General features: G+C 52.1%; 1 protein-coding gene across 4 annotated transcripts in view; it reads right to left on the reverse strand.

Annotated features, from left to right (window-relative positions):
- Positions 1–2,946: 2,946 nt before the first annotated feature.
- Abcc6 (ATP binding cassette subfamily C member 6) overlaps positions 2,947–17,199 on the reverse strand; it is a 51,356-nt gene continuing 37,103 nt past the window's right edge. Inside the window, exons 21-31 of one of the 4 annotated variants that reach the window (XM_028788797.1) lie at positions 16,667–16,793; positions 16,153–16,360; positions 12,650–12,960; positions 11,540–11,739; positions 9,642–9,768; positions 8,547–8,648; positions 7,385–7,531; positions 6,650–6,808; positions 6,399–6,565; positions 3,823–4,017; positions 2,947–3,511 (exon numbers count right to left, since the gene is read on the reverse strand). In XM_028788797.1, coding sequence (XP_028644630.1) covers positions 3,403–3,511; positions 3,823–4,017; positions 6,399–6,565; positions 6,650–6,808; positions 7,385–7,531; positions 8,547–8,648; positions 9,642–9,768; positions 11,540–11,739; positions 12,650–12,960; positions 16,153–16,360; positions 16,667–16,793 — 1,852 coding nt within the window. In that variant the 3' untranslated portion in view covers positions 2,947–3,402. Of the gene's footprint in view, positions 3,512–3,822; positions 4,018–6,398; positions 6,566–6,649; positions 6,809–7,360; positions 7,532–8,546; positions 8,649–9,641; positions 9,769–11,539; positions 11,740–12,649; positions 12,961–16,152; positions 16,361–16,666; positions 16,794–17,199 lie in introns of those variants that run through there. The other 3 variants (XR_003714087.1, XR_003714088.1, XM_028788798.1) reach the window with 3 other exon arrangements.

Here is a 17,199-nt window from a genome sequence, read left to right on the forward strand (position 1 = left end):
AGGTCTGCCCCCAGCAGCCCACTTCCTTCAGCCAGGACACACCTCCTAAAGGGCCCTCAGAATCCCCTAAATAACTCCCCCAGGTGAGGGATAAGGGCTCTAAACATCTAAGTCTGTGGGAGACCTTCTAGATTTAGCTGTCACACATGCTGTCGACTATTCTAGCACAGGACCTCGTTTTTGTTTTTAGTTTCTCTCTGCTTGAATCTGGACCCATTCAGCCAGGGTTCTGATGGCCTCTGCATGGCCTAGGAGCTCCCTCATCTGAAGGGTTTCATATCTGCCTTGCTAGAGAAGCTGAATCACAAGCACACGGAAGGCAGGAAGAACTTGAGGTAGGTAGGCAGGCAAGAGTCGTGTGTTTGAATATTCTGCCTCCTTCCATCTATGCTAGCTTCAGTTACTCATCACTGGAGCAAACAGCCTCCATTCTGGTCCCATGCTAGGGTACTCAGCCAGTGGCCGTGCTGATCTTTGCTGGGCTCAATCATGGGGCAGGGGGAGTGATGGGAAAGACAGCTAGCTTTTGACTGATCTACTTGGCCTCAAAGAGACCAATACCTGTATATTTTACAACACCCCCTTCTCCTCTGCCCCAGACTGGCCACGGCAAGTTGTCATGGTGATGGGAGATGTGTAAGAGTGAGCATGCTCAGTGTTCATTTTCTTGACGATTCTACCAGCATCCCATTGGCCAAGGCTGGGCATGTGTTTGAGCCCAGCCAGTGCTGAGGCCCTGCAGCTCAATGAGATGCACGGGTAACTAGGCACTTTTGCTATCCATTATGTCATCCATACCAAACTGGGCTAATACTTTGAATATCACCTCTGAGCCTTGTGCTGGGAATGATTCTAAGCTAATTTTCAGCTCACCAGAAGGTGTAGTATGATTGATTAGTAATGTCTGTCATGGGTGTGGATATGAGGAGTAGGTGTGTTCCCTGCCCACAGCTGACCAAACTGTCTGCTATCTTTCTTCCACTCCAGGCCTGGTTCCGTATAAGATAGTGTGAGCTCCTATCTCTGGCGTTTTCTCCCTTCCTATCATCGGGCAGTGCCAACTTGTGTGGCTGGCCTGGGCCCTACTGAGGAAGACAAACATTCCAGTGTTTGATGAGGCTACAGTGACTGTGGACTTAGAGGCAGGTGTCCCCATTCAGTCCATCATCCAGACACAGTTTGAAGGCTATACCTTGCCCACCAGCTCAATGTCATCACATACTATACAAGGTGAGGCCCCCACAGGAGATCTGAGGACCTGCGGGGTTGACCCTTTCACAGTCATGTGGGCCATGTTTCTGGATTCCAGTTCCAGCCTCTGAGAGCACACTTTGGAATTAGCTGGGATGGGCAGTGGGTCCCTGAGTCAAGTTTAATCTGCTCTGTGAACAGGCAGCTGAGGGAAGCATTGACCAAGTCAGGGCTTCAGAGCATAGGAGAAGGGCTTTTCCTCAGGGCTGTCCTGACGTCTGTCCTTAGCAACCCGGCTCAGTCACACAGTCTGTCTATTGTACAGCAGCTACACTGACCCCATGAACACAGGAGACAATGGTGTAACTCTGTTGCAATCCTCCCATGTCCTCCCCCAGGTCCTGTTCAAGCTGGCTTTGCTTCTCCTGGTTCTGCTAATTGTGTTTACTCCAGACCATTCTAGAGTACTCCACACAACTCCCACACAGAGCCATGGTTCTTGGATGGGACAGAGCCTATTGTCACCAGGGCCTCTTGAACTTAACCCTGAGAATGTGTGCCCTGTGGCCTGCTCGGGCTGATTGTTGATCCTTCCATAAGCTGGGCCCTGCAGGCAGGAGACCCTGGCTGAGGGATTAATGGCCTGCATTACCCTGCTTGCCTACCTGGTGCTCCCTTGTGATGGCCACCCTGTGGGTCAGACTCTATTCTCAGAACAAGGTGGGACCTCCACAGAGTCCCTCCTGCATCCCCAGCTGGATTTGCAGACACACAGCAGCCTCTGCTCAGGCCAAGTGCTGTGTGCCCCCATCTCTGGCTCATCCAGGGCAGACCTATCCACAGGACCACTGGACCACTGGAACTGGCTGATTAAAAGCCCAGGAGCAACTTTCCACTTTGGCAATGGATACCACAGGTCTCCACTTTTTGGCTTCAGTTTTCTCTTTTGCACAAGAAAAGTAGTCACGGTGATGATGCTGGCTCCGGCCCTGTGGAAGCCCTCAGAACGAGCTGCAGACTATACTAGCAAAGGGGAATCCTCTGGTCTGGAAGTAAGCCCCACAAACCCTTCATTAAGCGTAGCCAAACAGAGAAACCTTGGGGTAGAAGGAAGAGCAAGCCCTGTGTCCTAGAAGCAAGCAGGAGTCCTTTCCTGAGCCCAACACATCACTGCCCGTGTATCAGAGAATCATGAGTGCGACTAGGGCAGATTAAATCAGTGATGCAGGCCTTGAGGACCATGGTGGTGTGTGGGAATCTCTTTGCCACAGCTATAGGAGGGGCGTCTCTGAGTAGACACTAAGGATACTGTTCAGCACACTATTGCTCACAGGACCCACAGTGATGGTGATGTCACTAAACCGTGGTGAGTCACGGCAGGTGTAGTGGCCCATGACTGTCATTCCAGCACTTGAAGGCTGAGACGGGAGGATCTTGAGTTCTTGAGTTTGAGGCCATCCTGGGCTACATAGTGAGAGATCCTTCACTACTCAGGTGTAAAACTGAATCCAGAGCTGGGGATGTAACACAGTTGTTAGAGTGTTCGTCAAGCACACACAAAGCCTTGGGTTTGGGACCCACGAACAGGGTGTGGTGACACTGGCCTGTGATCCCAGCACCTGGGAGGGAAGGCAGGAGCATCAGATGTTCAAGGCCATCCTCAGCAACAAAGAGAGTTCAGGGCCAGCCTGGGCTATGTGAAACTCTGTCTCAAAAACCAATGAGAACACAAAGCACTAAATCCAAACAGAGACACACGAGCAACAGAGGATCTTGTCTTAAGAGCTGGACAAGGTGTCACCCCTGGAATAAACAGGGCAGAGGATTCGCGGCTTCTCTGCATGTGATTTCTTAAAACTGTGTGTGAAATCTACAATGACTTCAGAATAAGGAGTTTAGGGAATATGTGCACACCATCACCCTGGTCCCGGGCATCCAATCCGATTGGCCTGGGGTGGGTGTGGCCTTGATGTACACAGCTTGGGCTGAGAGTCACCATCTGCTTGGCTTGGGGTGGGCGTGGCCTTGCTCAGGCCAACCTGGGCATGCTGGGTTCTTCTCGGTCTGGTGTCTCAATGCTCTGTCACTTTCTCTGCCATCTTCCTCTCAAAGAGGAGTTTAGATGGGACATCATGTGACCCCTGGGTCTCTGGCACCTCCAGCCTCTGCAGGCTCTATGGCTGGATCCACGGGGTCATGAAGAGTCCTGACTCAGGCAAGGCCTGACTCCTGAGCTAGCTTGTAAAACAGGCCTTTCTGGGCCAGCAGCTGAGCTGGACTGCCACTCTCTGCCACCTGCCCCTCATTCATGACTAGGACCCTGCAAGGAAAACATGGGGCAGTTCTTGTGACAGTAGTTGAGGCTTGTCACTGAGAGCCCAGCTCTACTTTCAATTCACTCCCCCAGATGTCTGACTTCCCAAGCTGCCACCTGACCCTGCCTCCACCCCCACACCCTCAGCTTCCTGGATACCCTGGTCCTGGACCAAGTGCCTTTCCCTGGGGGCTTGGTCATGCCTCCTGCACAGTGGACACTTCAGGATCCATCCCGGGACACTTGCAGATGAACACATTCCATGTCTTCCCATGCCTCCCTGACCCTGTGCACCACCGTCGGGAGGGACGTCTTACCTGGCACAGTCCATCACAGAACGCAGGCGGTGAGCAATGAGCAGTACTGTACACGGTGTAAACCAGCGCTCCAGGGCCGCCTGCATCTGCATCTCTGTCCCTGGGTCCACGGAGGCCATCGCCTCATCCAGGATGAGGATCTGGGTTTCCCGGAGAAGGGCACGTGCCAGGCACAAGAGCTGCTTCTGACCCACGCTGCGAATGCACGGCATGGTTAGGCTAAGTAGGTGTCATGAGTTAGTATAGGCCTGTCTACAAGATGGCCCTGGGGACAGCTGCGGATGGAGTCTGTGTGTATTGTCCCTGTCCCACCGTGAGGACCCAGGTCTCCGGGGTAGGACAGTTCCATTCCTGTTGTCTTGATGTAGGTTGACTGTGGCAAGTCATTCACACCTTCCTGGCCTTGGGGTCTCCACGTCTGAACAGGCTGTTTTTTCCTTTCTTTCATTTGCATGTAACGTGCGTGTGTGTGGAGGCCAGGGGCTGACATCAGTCAGAGGCTGACATCAGTCAGAGGCTGACATCAGTCAGAGGCTGACATCAGTGTCTTCCTCCATCACTCTCTACTTTATCAACAGAGACGGTCTCTCTTTAACCTAGGCTGACTTAGCTAGTCTGCCTCAATAGCTTGTTCCAAGGATCTCCCATCTCTGCATCCTGAGTACTGAGATGATGGATAGCTGGTTAGCCCACCTGGCTCTTAGGTGCACTCAGGAGATTCGAACTCTGGTCCTCCCACTTGCTCAGAAAGCACTTAACCCACTGAGCATCTGTCTCCCAGCCCCCATCATAACGTGCTAAGTGTTTAAGTGGGCACCAGCTGCAGAAGGTAACTACTGTCTCTTTTGGGTTTTCTTTGTTTGTAACAGGATGGTACCATGTAGCCCTGGCTGGCCTGAAACTCACTGTGTAGACCAGTTTTCACACTCACAGATCTCTGCCTTCTGAATGCTGGGATTAAAGGTGTGGAACATAGCCTTACTTGGTTTTTTGTTTTTTTTTTGTTTTGTTTTGTTTTGTTTGAGACAGTGTCTCATCTCACTATGTAGCCTAGGCTAGTGTCAAACTTGAAATCTTCACGGCTCAGCCCTTGAGTGCTGGGATCACAAGCCTGCACCACCACGACCAGCATAATGATGCTTCACGTTGCTAATCTCACACTCAGGAAAGACTAGGGCTCAGCATGCTCAAGGCCCTACATTAACTGCCCTACACTAGCAAAAACTGGTACAATGTATCTCCCCAGCCTCTGTTTATTTTGTGTATTTCATCCTTAAAATATTGTGGCAAAAGGCACTACTAGAGAGATGACCGTTCAGGCAGGAAAATTCCTGTCTTACACACATAACGACCTGAGATCAGATCCCCAACATACTCATAAAAGCGGTCATGGTGCCTGTAATCCCAGCTCTGGGAAGGCAGAGACAGGAGGATCCTCCTGGGAGACTTTTGGCCTACCAGCCTAGGAGAGGCAATGAGCACCAGGTTCAGTGAGGGACTCTGTCTCAAGAAATAAGGTGGAGAGCTTAAGAAGCCAAGGTTGACCTTCAGTCTCTACACACACACACACACACACACACACACACACACTTCATGGAAAGAGGACTCACTATCAATTAGCCACAACAAATCTGGAATCAGTGCCAACATCAAGCATAATATTTTTGTCCCAAAGTTGAAGGGACTCTGGCCAGCTTGAGCATGAGGGCGTGGGTCTGGCAGGCCTTGACATTCCTCCAGGCCTTGCTAAAAAAAAAAACCCCAAAATCTACATTCCCAGAGCTAACTGCCAAGGTCTAGTCTCTTCCCCTTCTGAGGCTGAATACCAAGAGCCAGCTATCAAAATATTGAAGGGGGCAATCAAAAACCCCCTTTGGCCATCCTAATTAACATGTCCAGTCAGAATTAAACACCTCATCCTAACACAGGCTTTCCCCTTATACCTTTATGAACTGCCATTTTCCTATGTGCCATGTCTGTCTCCTCTCTTACTAGAGGCAGTCCTTTGTCCCTCTGGGATGGATACCCCTTCCCTTCTCCCTGGTCCTTTCTCCCTCATCCTCCAGCCCCTTATCACTGCCCTCTGTCCCTCTGGGGTATATAAATCTCATTTGTGTTGAGAACTTGGTCTGAGAACTTGACCTTGGGCATCCTGAGCTGATACTTTTCCTTTCAAAAATAAATACGAAGTAGGATCAAGAGTCTAGGCTGAGCAGGGCGGTGGTGGCACACATCTTTAGTCCCAGCACTTGAGAGGCAGAGGCAGGCGGATTTCTGAGTTCGAGAGTTCGAGGCTAGCCTGGTCTACAGAGTGAGTTCCAGGACAGCCAGAGCTACACAGAGAAACCCTGTCTCAAAAAACCAAAAAACCAAAAAATCAAAAACAAAAACCAAAAAACAAGAGTCTAGGCTGGGTTTTGCCACGGAAAAAAGATCGTGGCACAGAGATTCCAAGGGTTAGGACTGCAGGAAAGGATCAAGACCTGTATTAGCAGAAGGGGGCTGTCCCCTGGAGCCCAGACCGTCCCTGCCCTTGCCCACTTCCTACTGGGCTTGCCATTGGTGGATGGCCATACCTCAGGTCATCTCCCTGGCCTGCACACTCATACTGCAGCTGGCCGGGCAGGCTGGTCACGAAGGCCTTGAGTTGCACTGTCTCCAGCGCTGCCCAGATGCCTTCATCTGTGTGCTCCTGAAGCAGGTCCAGGTTCATCCGCAGAGAGCCTGGGAACAGGACAGGGTCCTGGCCGGAGGGATGCCGGGTCAGAACTGGGACGTACCACAGTTCCCTCCTCCACCATCTCTCTCCCAGGGTCCTAGGCCTCACCTGAGGGATGATGGTGATTCGGGACCGCAGTGTGTGCAGCCCCACATGGGTGATGGGGACCCCATCGATCCAGATACCACCCTCTGCAGCCTCCTGAAGCCGCAGCAGGCCGCAAGCCAAGGAGGACTTCCCGGCCCCTGTCCTGCCCACGATGCCCACCTGTCAGGTGACGGAAGACTGAGACCCCACAGAGCAGGTCTGCCAACCCTGGGGGTCATGGATACCTACCTGAAAGATTCTTTCCCTGCACAGGACTTGTCTGTGTGCTCACCCTCCACTGAGCATGCTCCCTGAACACAACTGCTCATCCTTCCATCCCACCTCCTGTTTCCTCTGTTACGCACTCCCCTCCTTCCAGGCAGGCCCTACCATTTCCCCCACATCCTCCCCTGCATCCTGTGCTACCCGTGCCTTCTCCTCGCAGCCCCTGGTCTTCCTTCCACCCATCCATCAGTCTGTCCATGTATTCTTTCATCTACTCCCCATCTTTCCTTGTAGTCGTTCCCGACACTACCCATGGGTCTCATTCTTCCCTACAGTCCATCCTCTCTAATCTGTCCTTTGTCCATCCTTCCATGCAGCCCAACGCGACTCTCGTACAGGGAGCTCAAGGGAGACCCAGGAAACCACCCCTAGAGGCAGATCAGGGTGTGTGAGATGGAATCTAAGAAACCTGGGCAGGGTCTCAGACTTGGACTCTGGTGCCCACCAGGAGGTAACAGGAGGGCTGCCCACCTTCTCTCCTGCATGGATCTTCAGGGACACACCCTGTACAGCCATTGGCAGCTCTGGCCGGTGTCTGAGCCCAAAGTCCCGGAACTCAATCTGTCCCCCACAAGGCCAGAGAGGCTGGGCTGTGCAGGTGGGCAGCTTCCAGGGAGCCTGGGTCAAGGAACAGGTTGGGCACAGATCAGAGGAACTGTCCAGCAGGCTTTTCACAGGCGGTCTGCTTTTCAGAACCTCAGCTTCCCGCTATGCCTTTCATTTGGAAATCAGTCCAGGTCATCCTGGCACTGTTTTGTTGTTGTTTTGGAACAAGGTCTCCGTATGTAGCCCAGGCTAGCTTCTAACATTCCTGTAACACAGACTAACCTCTAACTCACTATTTAACCCAGGCTGTCCCCCAAATCACTATTTATCTCAGCTACACTCCAACTCTCTATGCAGCCTATACTAACCTCTGACTTATGTAGCTACTGCTTGCTTTATATAGATAAGACTGGCTTCTAACTTGCTATGTAGCCCAGGCTAGCCCCTAACTTGCATGTCTCCCAAACTAACTTCAAATTTTCTACCCAGCATAGCTTCTAACTTTTAGCTCAGACTAGCTTTAGCCTCAAACTCACTACGTAGACCTAGCAGCAATACTCCTGCCTCACCTTCAGATGCTGGGGTTTAGCTGTAAGCTGTTGCACCCAGTTTTCCACCACATCATTTACATCACTGTTCTGTTCCTATGGTGTTGCTGCCACAATCCTGAAGTGTCACACACTACTGGTCTGTTTTGGCACACAGCAGCTGTGAGGCTGTCCTGTCCCTTCCTGACTTGCTGCTTGGTTAAGATGTCACTGTAGCTGCATTATTCTATGCCTGAGTGATGGTCTTGTCCTGTCCTGTGCCCTGCTGCATGGCTGGACTATGGCTGTCACTGTAAGGTCATCACTAAGATGAGGAAACACTCCCTCAACCTTGCTGTTGCAGGGACACTGTCACTACACTACTGCTTGGCACTCAGATGAGTGACCTGCCCAGTGGAGCTAGAAAGTAGGGTTTTAACTCTTCACTATCGCTGCCACCCTGGCTGTGACTCCAGCTCACACGAATGTTGCTTTGTGGGAAAGAGGGGGCAGGCACAACCCTGGACCCATGGTCCCTCATTCCATCTCCCGATCTTCACCTCCTTGGGGATGTGAGTGTAGTCCTGCACGCGCTCCACGGCCACCATGCTGTTCTCCAGATCTGTCCAGCTGCGGACCACCCACTGCAGAGTCTGTGTCACCTGGTTTGAGAGGACACCTCAGCTGGGATCGTCTGAGTTCCCAAAGCCCTGGATCCATAAGCCCTCCTCCCTACCCAAGTGCCAGGGGAGGCAAAGAAAGGGGGACTGTGGGAAAAGGGAAGTTGAGGACCTGGACCCACTGAGGTGGGGCTTGGCTAATAAGAAGGTGCATAGAGCAAGCAGGCGACACTCTCACAAATCCACTGGCCCAAAACAGAGAGCGAGGATCAGAGACCATGCTGGCTGAAACACCCAGCAAGACCTGGGCTTCTGGATTCCATTTAGGCAGCTTCCACAGAGGGGCTAGGCCTCCCCGATCTCTACTCTGGGCCATGCCAGAACCTATGAGCAGTTCCATGGCTGGCCCTGCCTCATCTCTCCTCCTCCTGGCTTGCCCTCTCCACCTGTGCCAGTCTGACACAGCAGGGGCAGTTACCACATGACCACCCCACCCTCCTATGGCTTTTCCTGCTGCTGGTCTGCCCTGAGCACTGACCCCCTAAAGAAGATTTGAACAGAAGTTTATGAAGCTCTTAGGGCAACAACTTCTTTATCTGAGAGAGAGGGCGGGATGTGTGTAAGAGAGAGGAGAGACTGTGCAAGAGTGTGTCTGAGGGAGTGTGTAAGCGGTAAGAGAGGGGAGAATGTGTATGTGTAAGAGTGTGTGTATGTGTGTGTTTGTGGACACATATATTGTGACCAACACTGCATATTTTCAAGAGCCAACAACAGACACACTTCTAGAAACTGGCTCTCAACACTCTTCGCCTGTCTCAACTAATCTACAGGCTGTCTGAAATGGCAGTGCTGGCCCATTATTCAGATGGGTACACAAAGGGTCTTGAGCTTCTTACTTGAGGTCACTCAAAGTTCCCTGAAAACTGTACCTCCCTAGTTCTGGGCAGTTGAGACTCAGGAGTCCTTGGAACTACTCCAGCAGGGGTCCACCCATCTCTGATCTGACCTCTAGCCAGGGGTCAGATGCTGGAATACCTGCAGGGCAGCGGACACTGAGAAGCCCACGAGGCCGGCACTCAGGTGAGTCTTGCTCAGCACAGCACATGTTGCAGCCACAAACACCAGGCCGTTCCCTAGGAGCTCCAGGTTGGCAGCCAGCCACCTATAAGGGAAACAGGGCTCAGAGGGAACAGCAGGGCCCACTTCAGTGGGCGTGGAGTGGACTGGCCGTGGTAAATGCTCACCACCCACTGGGGACTCTGCAATGGGACCCGTGGGAGGAGAGGTAACACTATTCTGTTTTGCCCAGTGACTCAGCTGCAGGCCTGACCCATGCTGGGTGTTCCACAGAGCTTCTTGTTTTACAGATGTGTGTTTTCTATCTCTGGTTTAGCCCGTCCCCCACCAATCATCTCCCTGGTGTGCGTGTAAACACATGTACACGTGTATGCAGCTAGGGGACAATCCCAACTGTCCTCCCTCAGCTGCCACCCGTCATTTGTTTGTTTATTTATTTATTTATTTATTTATTTATTTTTGAGACAGAGTTTCTCTGTGTAGCCCTGGCTGTCCTGGAACATACTCTGTAGACCAGGTTGGCCTAAAACTCAGAGATTCACCTGCTTCTGCCTCCTGGGTGCTGAGATTAAAGGCGTGCATTGACACTACCCAGCTGTGATGGTTTGCATACGCAGTGCCCAGGGAGTGGCACTGTTAGGAGGTGTGGCCTTGTTGGAGTAGGTGTGTCCCTGTGGGCTTTAAGACCCTCATCCTAGCTGCCTGGGAGTCAGTCTTCTCCTAGCAGCCTTCAGATGAAGATGTAGAACTCTCAGCTCCTCCTGCACCATGCCTGCCTGGATGCTGCCATGTTCCCACCTTGATGATAATGGACTGAACCTCTGAACCTGTAAGCCAGCCCCCATTAAATGTTGTCCTTATAAGAGTTGCCTTGGTCATGGTGCCTGTTCACAGCTGTAAAACCCTAACTAAGACACTGGCTCTACCAGTGAAACAGGGTCTCTGGCTGGTTTAAAACTTGTCAAGAGAGTTAGGCTGGCTTGCTAGCGAGCCTCAGGAACTGATATGCCTCCATCCCAAGCCCCCTCTCCCAAAAAGCTTATGCTACCACCCCTTGATTCTTTATACAGTGAACTCTGATGAGCAAGGCAAGCACTCCCCCACCCATCCCACCCCCGTCTCCCAGCCCTGGCCTGCCTCCTCATTAGGTCATGTTCTCATCTCCGCATGCACTCAGCTCTTGCACTCAGCTCCGATGTTACCTCTCCTGGGAGCCCACCCTGACTGAGTTTCTCCTTCTCCTCATGCGCTGACCTCCATCCCATGTTTCTCAGCTAGGGAACATGTGTTATGAACTGGGCATGTTCACAGAGCTGGGGACCTAGCCTGAACAAGTGCTCTTGTGTCCCCAGGAGGGGAGAAGACACTGCTCCCATTTGATGGTTGATGAAACTGAGGCCCAAGGAGGGCTGGAGCAGTGCCAGGCATGTGGCAAGCAGTCCCTGTCATGATTTAATCCTTAATGCCACCTTGAGTGTGACAGCAGTTGAGTAAATGAGGCTCAGAGAGGTCGTGTAACTTGTTCAGGGCCTACCAGCTTGAAATTGGCAGAACTGAGAGTTGTCTTGCTCTTTCTTAGTCCCAAAAGGTGATGAAGGATTAAGGACACCAGCTCCCTGTTGTCAAGGAAACAGGTTGGTATGATTGCCTAGCAACCATCCTTCTTTTTGTACCTCCAACCCACTGACTATCAGGGACTTTGGCTGTTCTCTGTGTTCATATCTTCTGAGTGGGACTCTGCCTCAGATGGTCCCTAGCTTGTGTGACAGTGGTCAAGCCATGTGACCCCTCTAACTATGCAGCACAGCTCTTGTGGGGAGGGGGTTCTATCTACTCTGATCCCAGGCTCTTCCTACCTGTCAGCCACCAGTCTTGGGAAACTGACCCTCTGGTTCTCATCCATGAGGGCATCGTGCTGAGCCGTGAAGGGTGCCTGGGCCCGGAAGGCCCTGACCACCAGACTGCCCTGGAAGGTCTCAGCCATATGGGAACATACAGATGAGTAACTGGCCGACTCCAGGCGTCTCAGCTGGCAAGATGTAGCCACATAAAGGCCCTGTGGTGGGAGAGAGTAGGAGGGGCGGAGACACAGAGAGTGGTCAATGAGCACACAAGGAGTTGCAGGAGCCACTCGCTTGGCTTCTCAGGAGCAGGGGTATTAGGCAGCTGCTGAATCTAGCAACAGGACCCGGTTCAAAGCCACCTCTGCCTGACTCCAAAGCCTCTGCCCCAAGCCAGGCGGACTGAGAGAAGACGTGGGCAGCTGGGGCCACCAGCAGACATGGTTGCTAACAGGAGAGACGGGGTGGGGGTACCTTCAGTAATTGCCCTGGACATATAGATTGCCACACTGCCCAGCCTAGCATATCAGAGCATTGGCTCTATGATTGGTTGAGGAAAGGCACATCAAAATCTTTCCTGGTTTGGACTGATGAAATACTTCCTCGGTGTTAGGGAGGTTGGGGTGAGGCAGAGCTGATGGCAGCTGAGGTCTGCCTGTCCCCTGGCAAAAGGATGTACAAATTGAGGCCTGACTGAGCTAGCCTGAGCTTCCCAAAGACCAGCTGGCTGAGCGTCCCATGCAGCCCAGACTGCCAGGCTGTGCGTCCACTCAGGCAGCAAAGCTCTGACGTCCACATCTACTTCCCAGAGAGCTGGCATTACAGATGCGCCCCATCATTCCTGGCTCAGATGCTGATCTTTGCATTAGGCCAATTTCAGAGGAAAACAGACATCTTAAAACAATATAATCCTGCCCATACAGTGCTATTCCCTGCAGTGTGCAAATGAGAGAAGAAGTTGCAGCAGTAGGACCCAAAGTTACATACGAGGAGTTCTTGGGAGGGGGTGGGGCACCCTTCTAGTCTCTCCATCCTGTGGCAAGCTGCAGACCCTCTCCCACAGAGCTTTGCCCAGAGGTAAGGGATTGACAGAAGTGACCTCAGCTAGTCCTGACCTCTTCATACCTGAAACCCAGCATAGAGGAGCATAAGAGGTAGGATGGCCACAATAGCCAGAGGCGTGGCCATCGTCACTGCCAGGCCGACCTCCAGGAGACCAAAGGCGTAGGTCAGCAGGGACCTCAGCTTGTCCGGGATGTCCACATCTACTGTGTCTGTCTCCTTGGAAAAGCGATTCAGCAGGTTTCCGACTGGCGTGCGCTCAAAGAAGCCAATGGGAGAGCGAGCCACATCCCACAGGAGGCTCTGGAAAAGCAGGCCTGAGGCCCGGGCCCCACCCAGGAACACCGCAGCCATGGAGGCAAACAGTCCGATAGCTGCAGAGGGAGAGTTGGAGTGGAACCCGCTGCTGGGCTGGGTCAGCTCTCCCAGCACCCGGATGACCACGGTATGACTGAAAAACCCACTGCTGGTGGGTTGAATAGTGTCTTCCCAAACCCATACCGACCTCGACCTCTAAATACAACCTTATTTAGAAATACGAGTTTCATAGGTACAATAAAAGGATATTCTAGATTTAGGGTGAGGCCTCTTCCTGTTCTTTATATCCTTTATATAAGAATTGGGCACAGGCAGGAGACAGATACAGACACAGAGAGAGACTGGAGTAGCAGTAACAGCTAAGGTAAACAAGGGTCCAGAAGCCACCAGAAGCTGGGAAAGAGGCTGCAAGGGGAGGCACCGCCAAGGTGACCCTCCTGCCAATCAAAGCTCCAGAGTATAGTGTACGCAGTCACATGACTCAACTAGCCAGTCAGAGCACACCAGCCATGGGGGTTACTGTGATTGGCTCGTGGTGGTCGCCTGACTCATAAAGAGGCCAATCAGAGCCTTCCCTGTAGAAGTGTGAAGTATTGGGGATGCTGAGGTGGCCTGTTGCAAGCACGGTGCTACTGAGTCTTCTGCACCTGCTCCCAAGGGGCTCCCCGTCTTCTCCAGGAACCAGCTCTGCTGCTGGCTGGGTTTAAGATGGTCCACTTAAGTATTGTGGGAGAATAGGTTTCTGTGATTCTAGAGACTTCATAGTTCACAGATGTTTTGTTCTTTTGAGACATAGTCTCGCATGTAGCCTAAGCTGGCCTTGAACTTGGGATGTAGCAGAGAACTTCAAATGCCTAATCTTTCTGCCTCCACCTCTGGAGTGATGAGACTTCAGGGGCATGTCACCAGCCCAGGCTAGCCCTAGCTAGGTAGTCAACATGCAGTTGCGTGCCACGCAAATGGTTCATTCCAGCATGGCTGACTGACAGGATTAAACGACCATCTGCATTCAAGCAACTTGTCCCAGCTGTGGCAGATAGGTCTACAAACTGTAAGGGTCCCTAAAGTCAGGGCTGACATGCCTATTTACAAAGGAGACAGGTCACAGCGTCTTGTTGATGCGGCTACTGTCCTAGTAGACCATGCTGAAGCGCTCTTTGTCTATAGCACTAGAGAAGGAACCCAGGGCTTCACACATCCTAGGCAGGCACTCTGCCCTAAGCTGTATCCTCAGACAGTCCCCCACTTTCTCACTTAAAAGTCACATGTATTTTGTACATGTGCATGGATGCGTACTTGTTTGTGTGCGTGTGTGTTTCCTGCATGTGTGTAGAAGCCAGAAGACAACCTGTGGGAGTCTGTGGCTCACAAGAGTTGAACTCTAGTCAACAGGTTTGATGGTAGGAGCCTTTACGTGGAGCCATCTCCCTAGGCCCCGATTTGACTTATTTTTCGATTGTATGTCACCAAGTTACTTGGACAGTCCTTGAGCCCAGGATAGTCTTTTTGGGGGGAGGGGCAGGAGGAGGGTTCAAGACAGGGTTTCTCTTTATAGCCCTGGCTGTCCTGGAACTCACTCTGTAGACCAGCAGGCTGGCCTCAAACTCAGAAATCTGCCTGCCTCTTACTCCCAAGTGGTGGGATTAAAGGCATGCGCCACCACCGCCCAGCTGAGCCCAGGATAGCCTTAACTTGTCTTAGTCCTACCTTCAGCCTCCTGAGTAGCTGGGTTACAGGAGTGTGTTACTATTTCTGGCTAACTCAAACAGCTTTCACGATGGATCCAAACCCACGTGTTCAGCAGCATTTTCTTTTCACTGTGGCCATGTTTGAAATGTAGAAGGATGGGGGTAAGAACAGGGGCACTGGAGTAGGGAGGACGGTGCCCTACTCAAGGAGACCACAGCCGGTCCTTGCAGGGACATGGCTGCTCAGTAGCCTGAGTGTGGAGATTGTGGGGACATCTACATAAACCATAAACCAGTGCCATTCCACATAAGGTCACAGGATTGGCTTGGTCAATATCCATGCTGCAATATGACAATATCACTTCGCAGCCTGGTATCCCTTTGGCACCTTGCCTTGAAGCAGAGGTGAACCTGCAATCACTTCAGGAATAATCACAATAGTTATTATTATACTACATAATAATATAAAGTATAAAATATATGATATATAACATGCTATATTATATGTTATATAATATATATTTTATTATATAACAAAATATTATAATTTTATCATCATTTTATTAATTATTATCATTATAGTTCACCCGAATGAACCATTTGGGTGGCATGCAGCTTCATGTTGGTTGCCTAGCTAGGGCTAGCCTGGGCTAGTGGCATCATTACAATATTTATTATTGTATCTGTGCTGATACAGACATGTAATCCTAGCATGTAGGAGGTTGACGCGGGGGATCTTGAGTTTGAGGTGAGCCTGAACTGGAGGGAAAGACTGCCTCTGATTGAAATAATAAATTAAGCTGGGTTGGTGAGAAGGCTCAACAGGAAAAGGACTTGCTGCCATGGCTGGTGGCCTGAGCATGTCCACCCTGGGCTAGCATGGTAGAAGGAGAAAACCCATACTAGCAGGTGTGACCACACATGCGCTGCAGTGTCTATGTGTCCATGCACACACTGAAAATGAGTAAGTAAAGGAACAGAAGCTTTTTAAAGGGAACAGAAAAATGAGAAAGGGGGAAGTGAGGGCAGCAAAAGAAAGGCCTCACCCTCCTGTGCTGGGTGAGGAGTGTGGTCTGGGAGGAGGCGTGGTGAACATGGGCGGGGGCGTGGTGAATGTGGGCGGAGGCGTGGTGAACGTGGGTGGGTGCGTGACGAGCGTGGGCAGAGGCGTGGCGAACGTGGGCGAAGGCGTGATGAGCGTGGGCGGAGGCGTGGTGAATGTGGGTGGGTGCGTGACGAACGTGGGCGAAGGCGTGACGAGCGTGGGCAGAGGCGTGGCGAACGTGGGCGAAGGCGTGATGAGCGTGGGCGGAGGCGTGGTGAATGTGGGCGGAGGCATGGTGAACGTGGCTGTGCCTGGAGGATCGACGGGAGATGGAGGTCATTAGCTAGGACACAGACACCTTAGCAGGGAAGCACTGTCCCCAGGCCCCTCTTCCCTCCAGCCGCACCTTAAGGACACAGGGATGGTTGGCCCTAGGATGTTCTGAGCAGACATTCAAAGACAGAAGAGGTGGGGTGGGAGGCAGGGCTTGAACAGTGCTCACTGACACGGGATACCTTGCAGACAGCCAAGGAGCCCAAAGACCCAGCCGCGCAGGGCTGCATGCATCTGCTGCCCATCCACAACCGGGTCATCGGCCCAGAGGCTCAGCCAGTAGCCTTGACAGAAGGATGCCACTTGCTGGCAGAGGAAGAGGAACAGGGTGTAGGTGCAGAAGGGTGTGCCCACCGCCCGCAGGTAGCTCAGGTATGTGGTGGTCTTCACCTATGAGACATGTAAGGGAGGGGTGGCAGAGAAGGGAACGAGAGGAGAGTGAGTTGGGTGTAGGTCAGGTCAAATTCCCAAAGGCAATATTAGCAGATCCTCTGGACTTAGGATGAGATGGACTGAAGGACAGAGTGAGGCAGTATAGAAGGAGAGAGACGATACTATGAATTTCAGATTTGGCCTTTCCGGGTCTTGCGCGTTGGTCAGGGAGGTTACAATCCCATTTGGCCCACAGTAGGAACTTGAGAAAGGCGAGCGCCCCCCCTGGCATGTTAGAGCCGAAGCAAAAGCACTGGTCGTTACCCGGCCATACCGCACGCTGTCCTCTCCTGCTATCAATTCTGTGGCCTCAGGGTCGTCCAGAGAAGGCTCTGTCTGTGCCTCTGAAGTGATGCTGGCCTTCACAGGGGCTGCCTCAGTGGGTCTGGGCCTAGCGTTTAGAGGAAATCAGGACATGTTAGCGTCTCTTCCCATGGGGGACTGTGAGCTCTTTTCCGTAGTAGCCAGCCAGCTCTTCAGTGTTCTTTCTAACTCTTCATTAACTCACCCAGGAGGGAGAGAGGGGTGGCATTCATGGACACATGGGTGGATGGACAGAAAAAAAGGAGAGGTGGTCACATGGATGGATAAGAGGAAGAATGTGTGCATGCATGGGTGTGTGACTGCATGGGTGGGTGTGAACACATGGGTGGGTATGAACTCATGGGTGGGTGTGACTGCATAGGTGGGTGTTAACACATGGGTGGGTGTGAACGCATGGGTGGGTGTGAATGCATGGGTGGGTGTGAATGCATGGGTGGGTGTGAACGCATGGGTGGGTGTGAACGCATGGGTGG

This window comes from Grammomys surdaster, unplaced genomic scaffold, assembly GCF_004785775.1.
Source record: "Grammomys surdaster isolate TR1022 unplaced genomic scaffold, NIH_TR_1.0 125769, whole genome shotgun sequence".
Lineage (NCBI taxonomy): Eukaryota > Metazoa > Chordata > Mammalia > Rodentia > Muridae > Grammomys > Grammomys surdaster.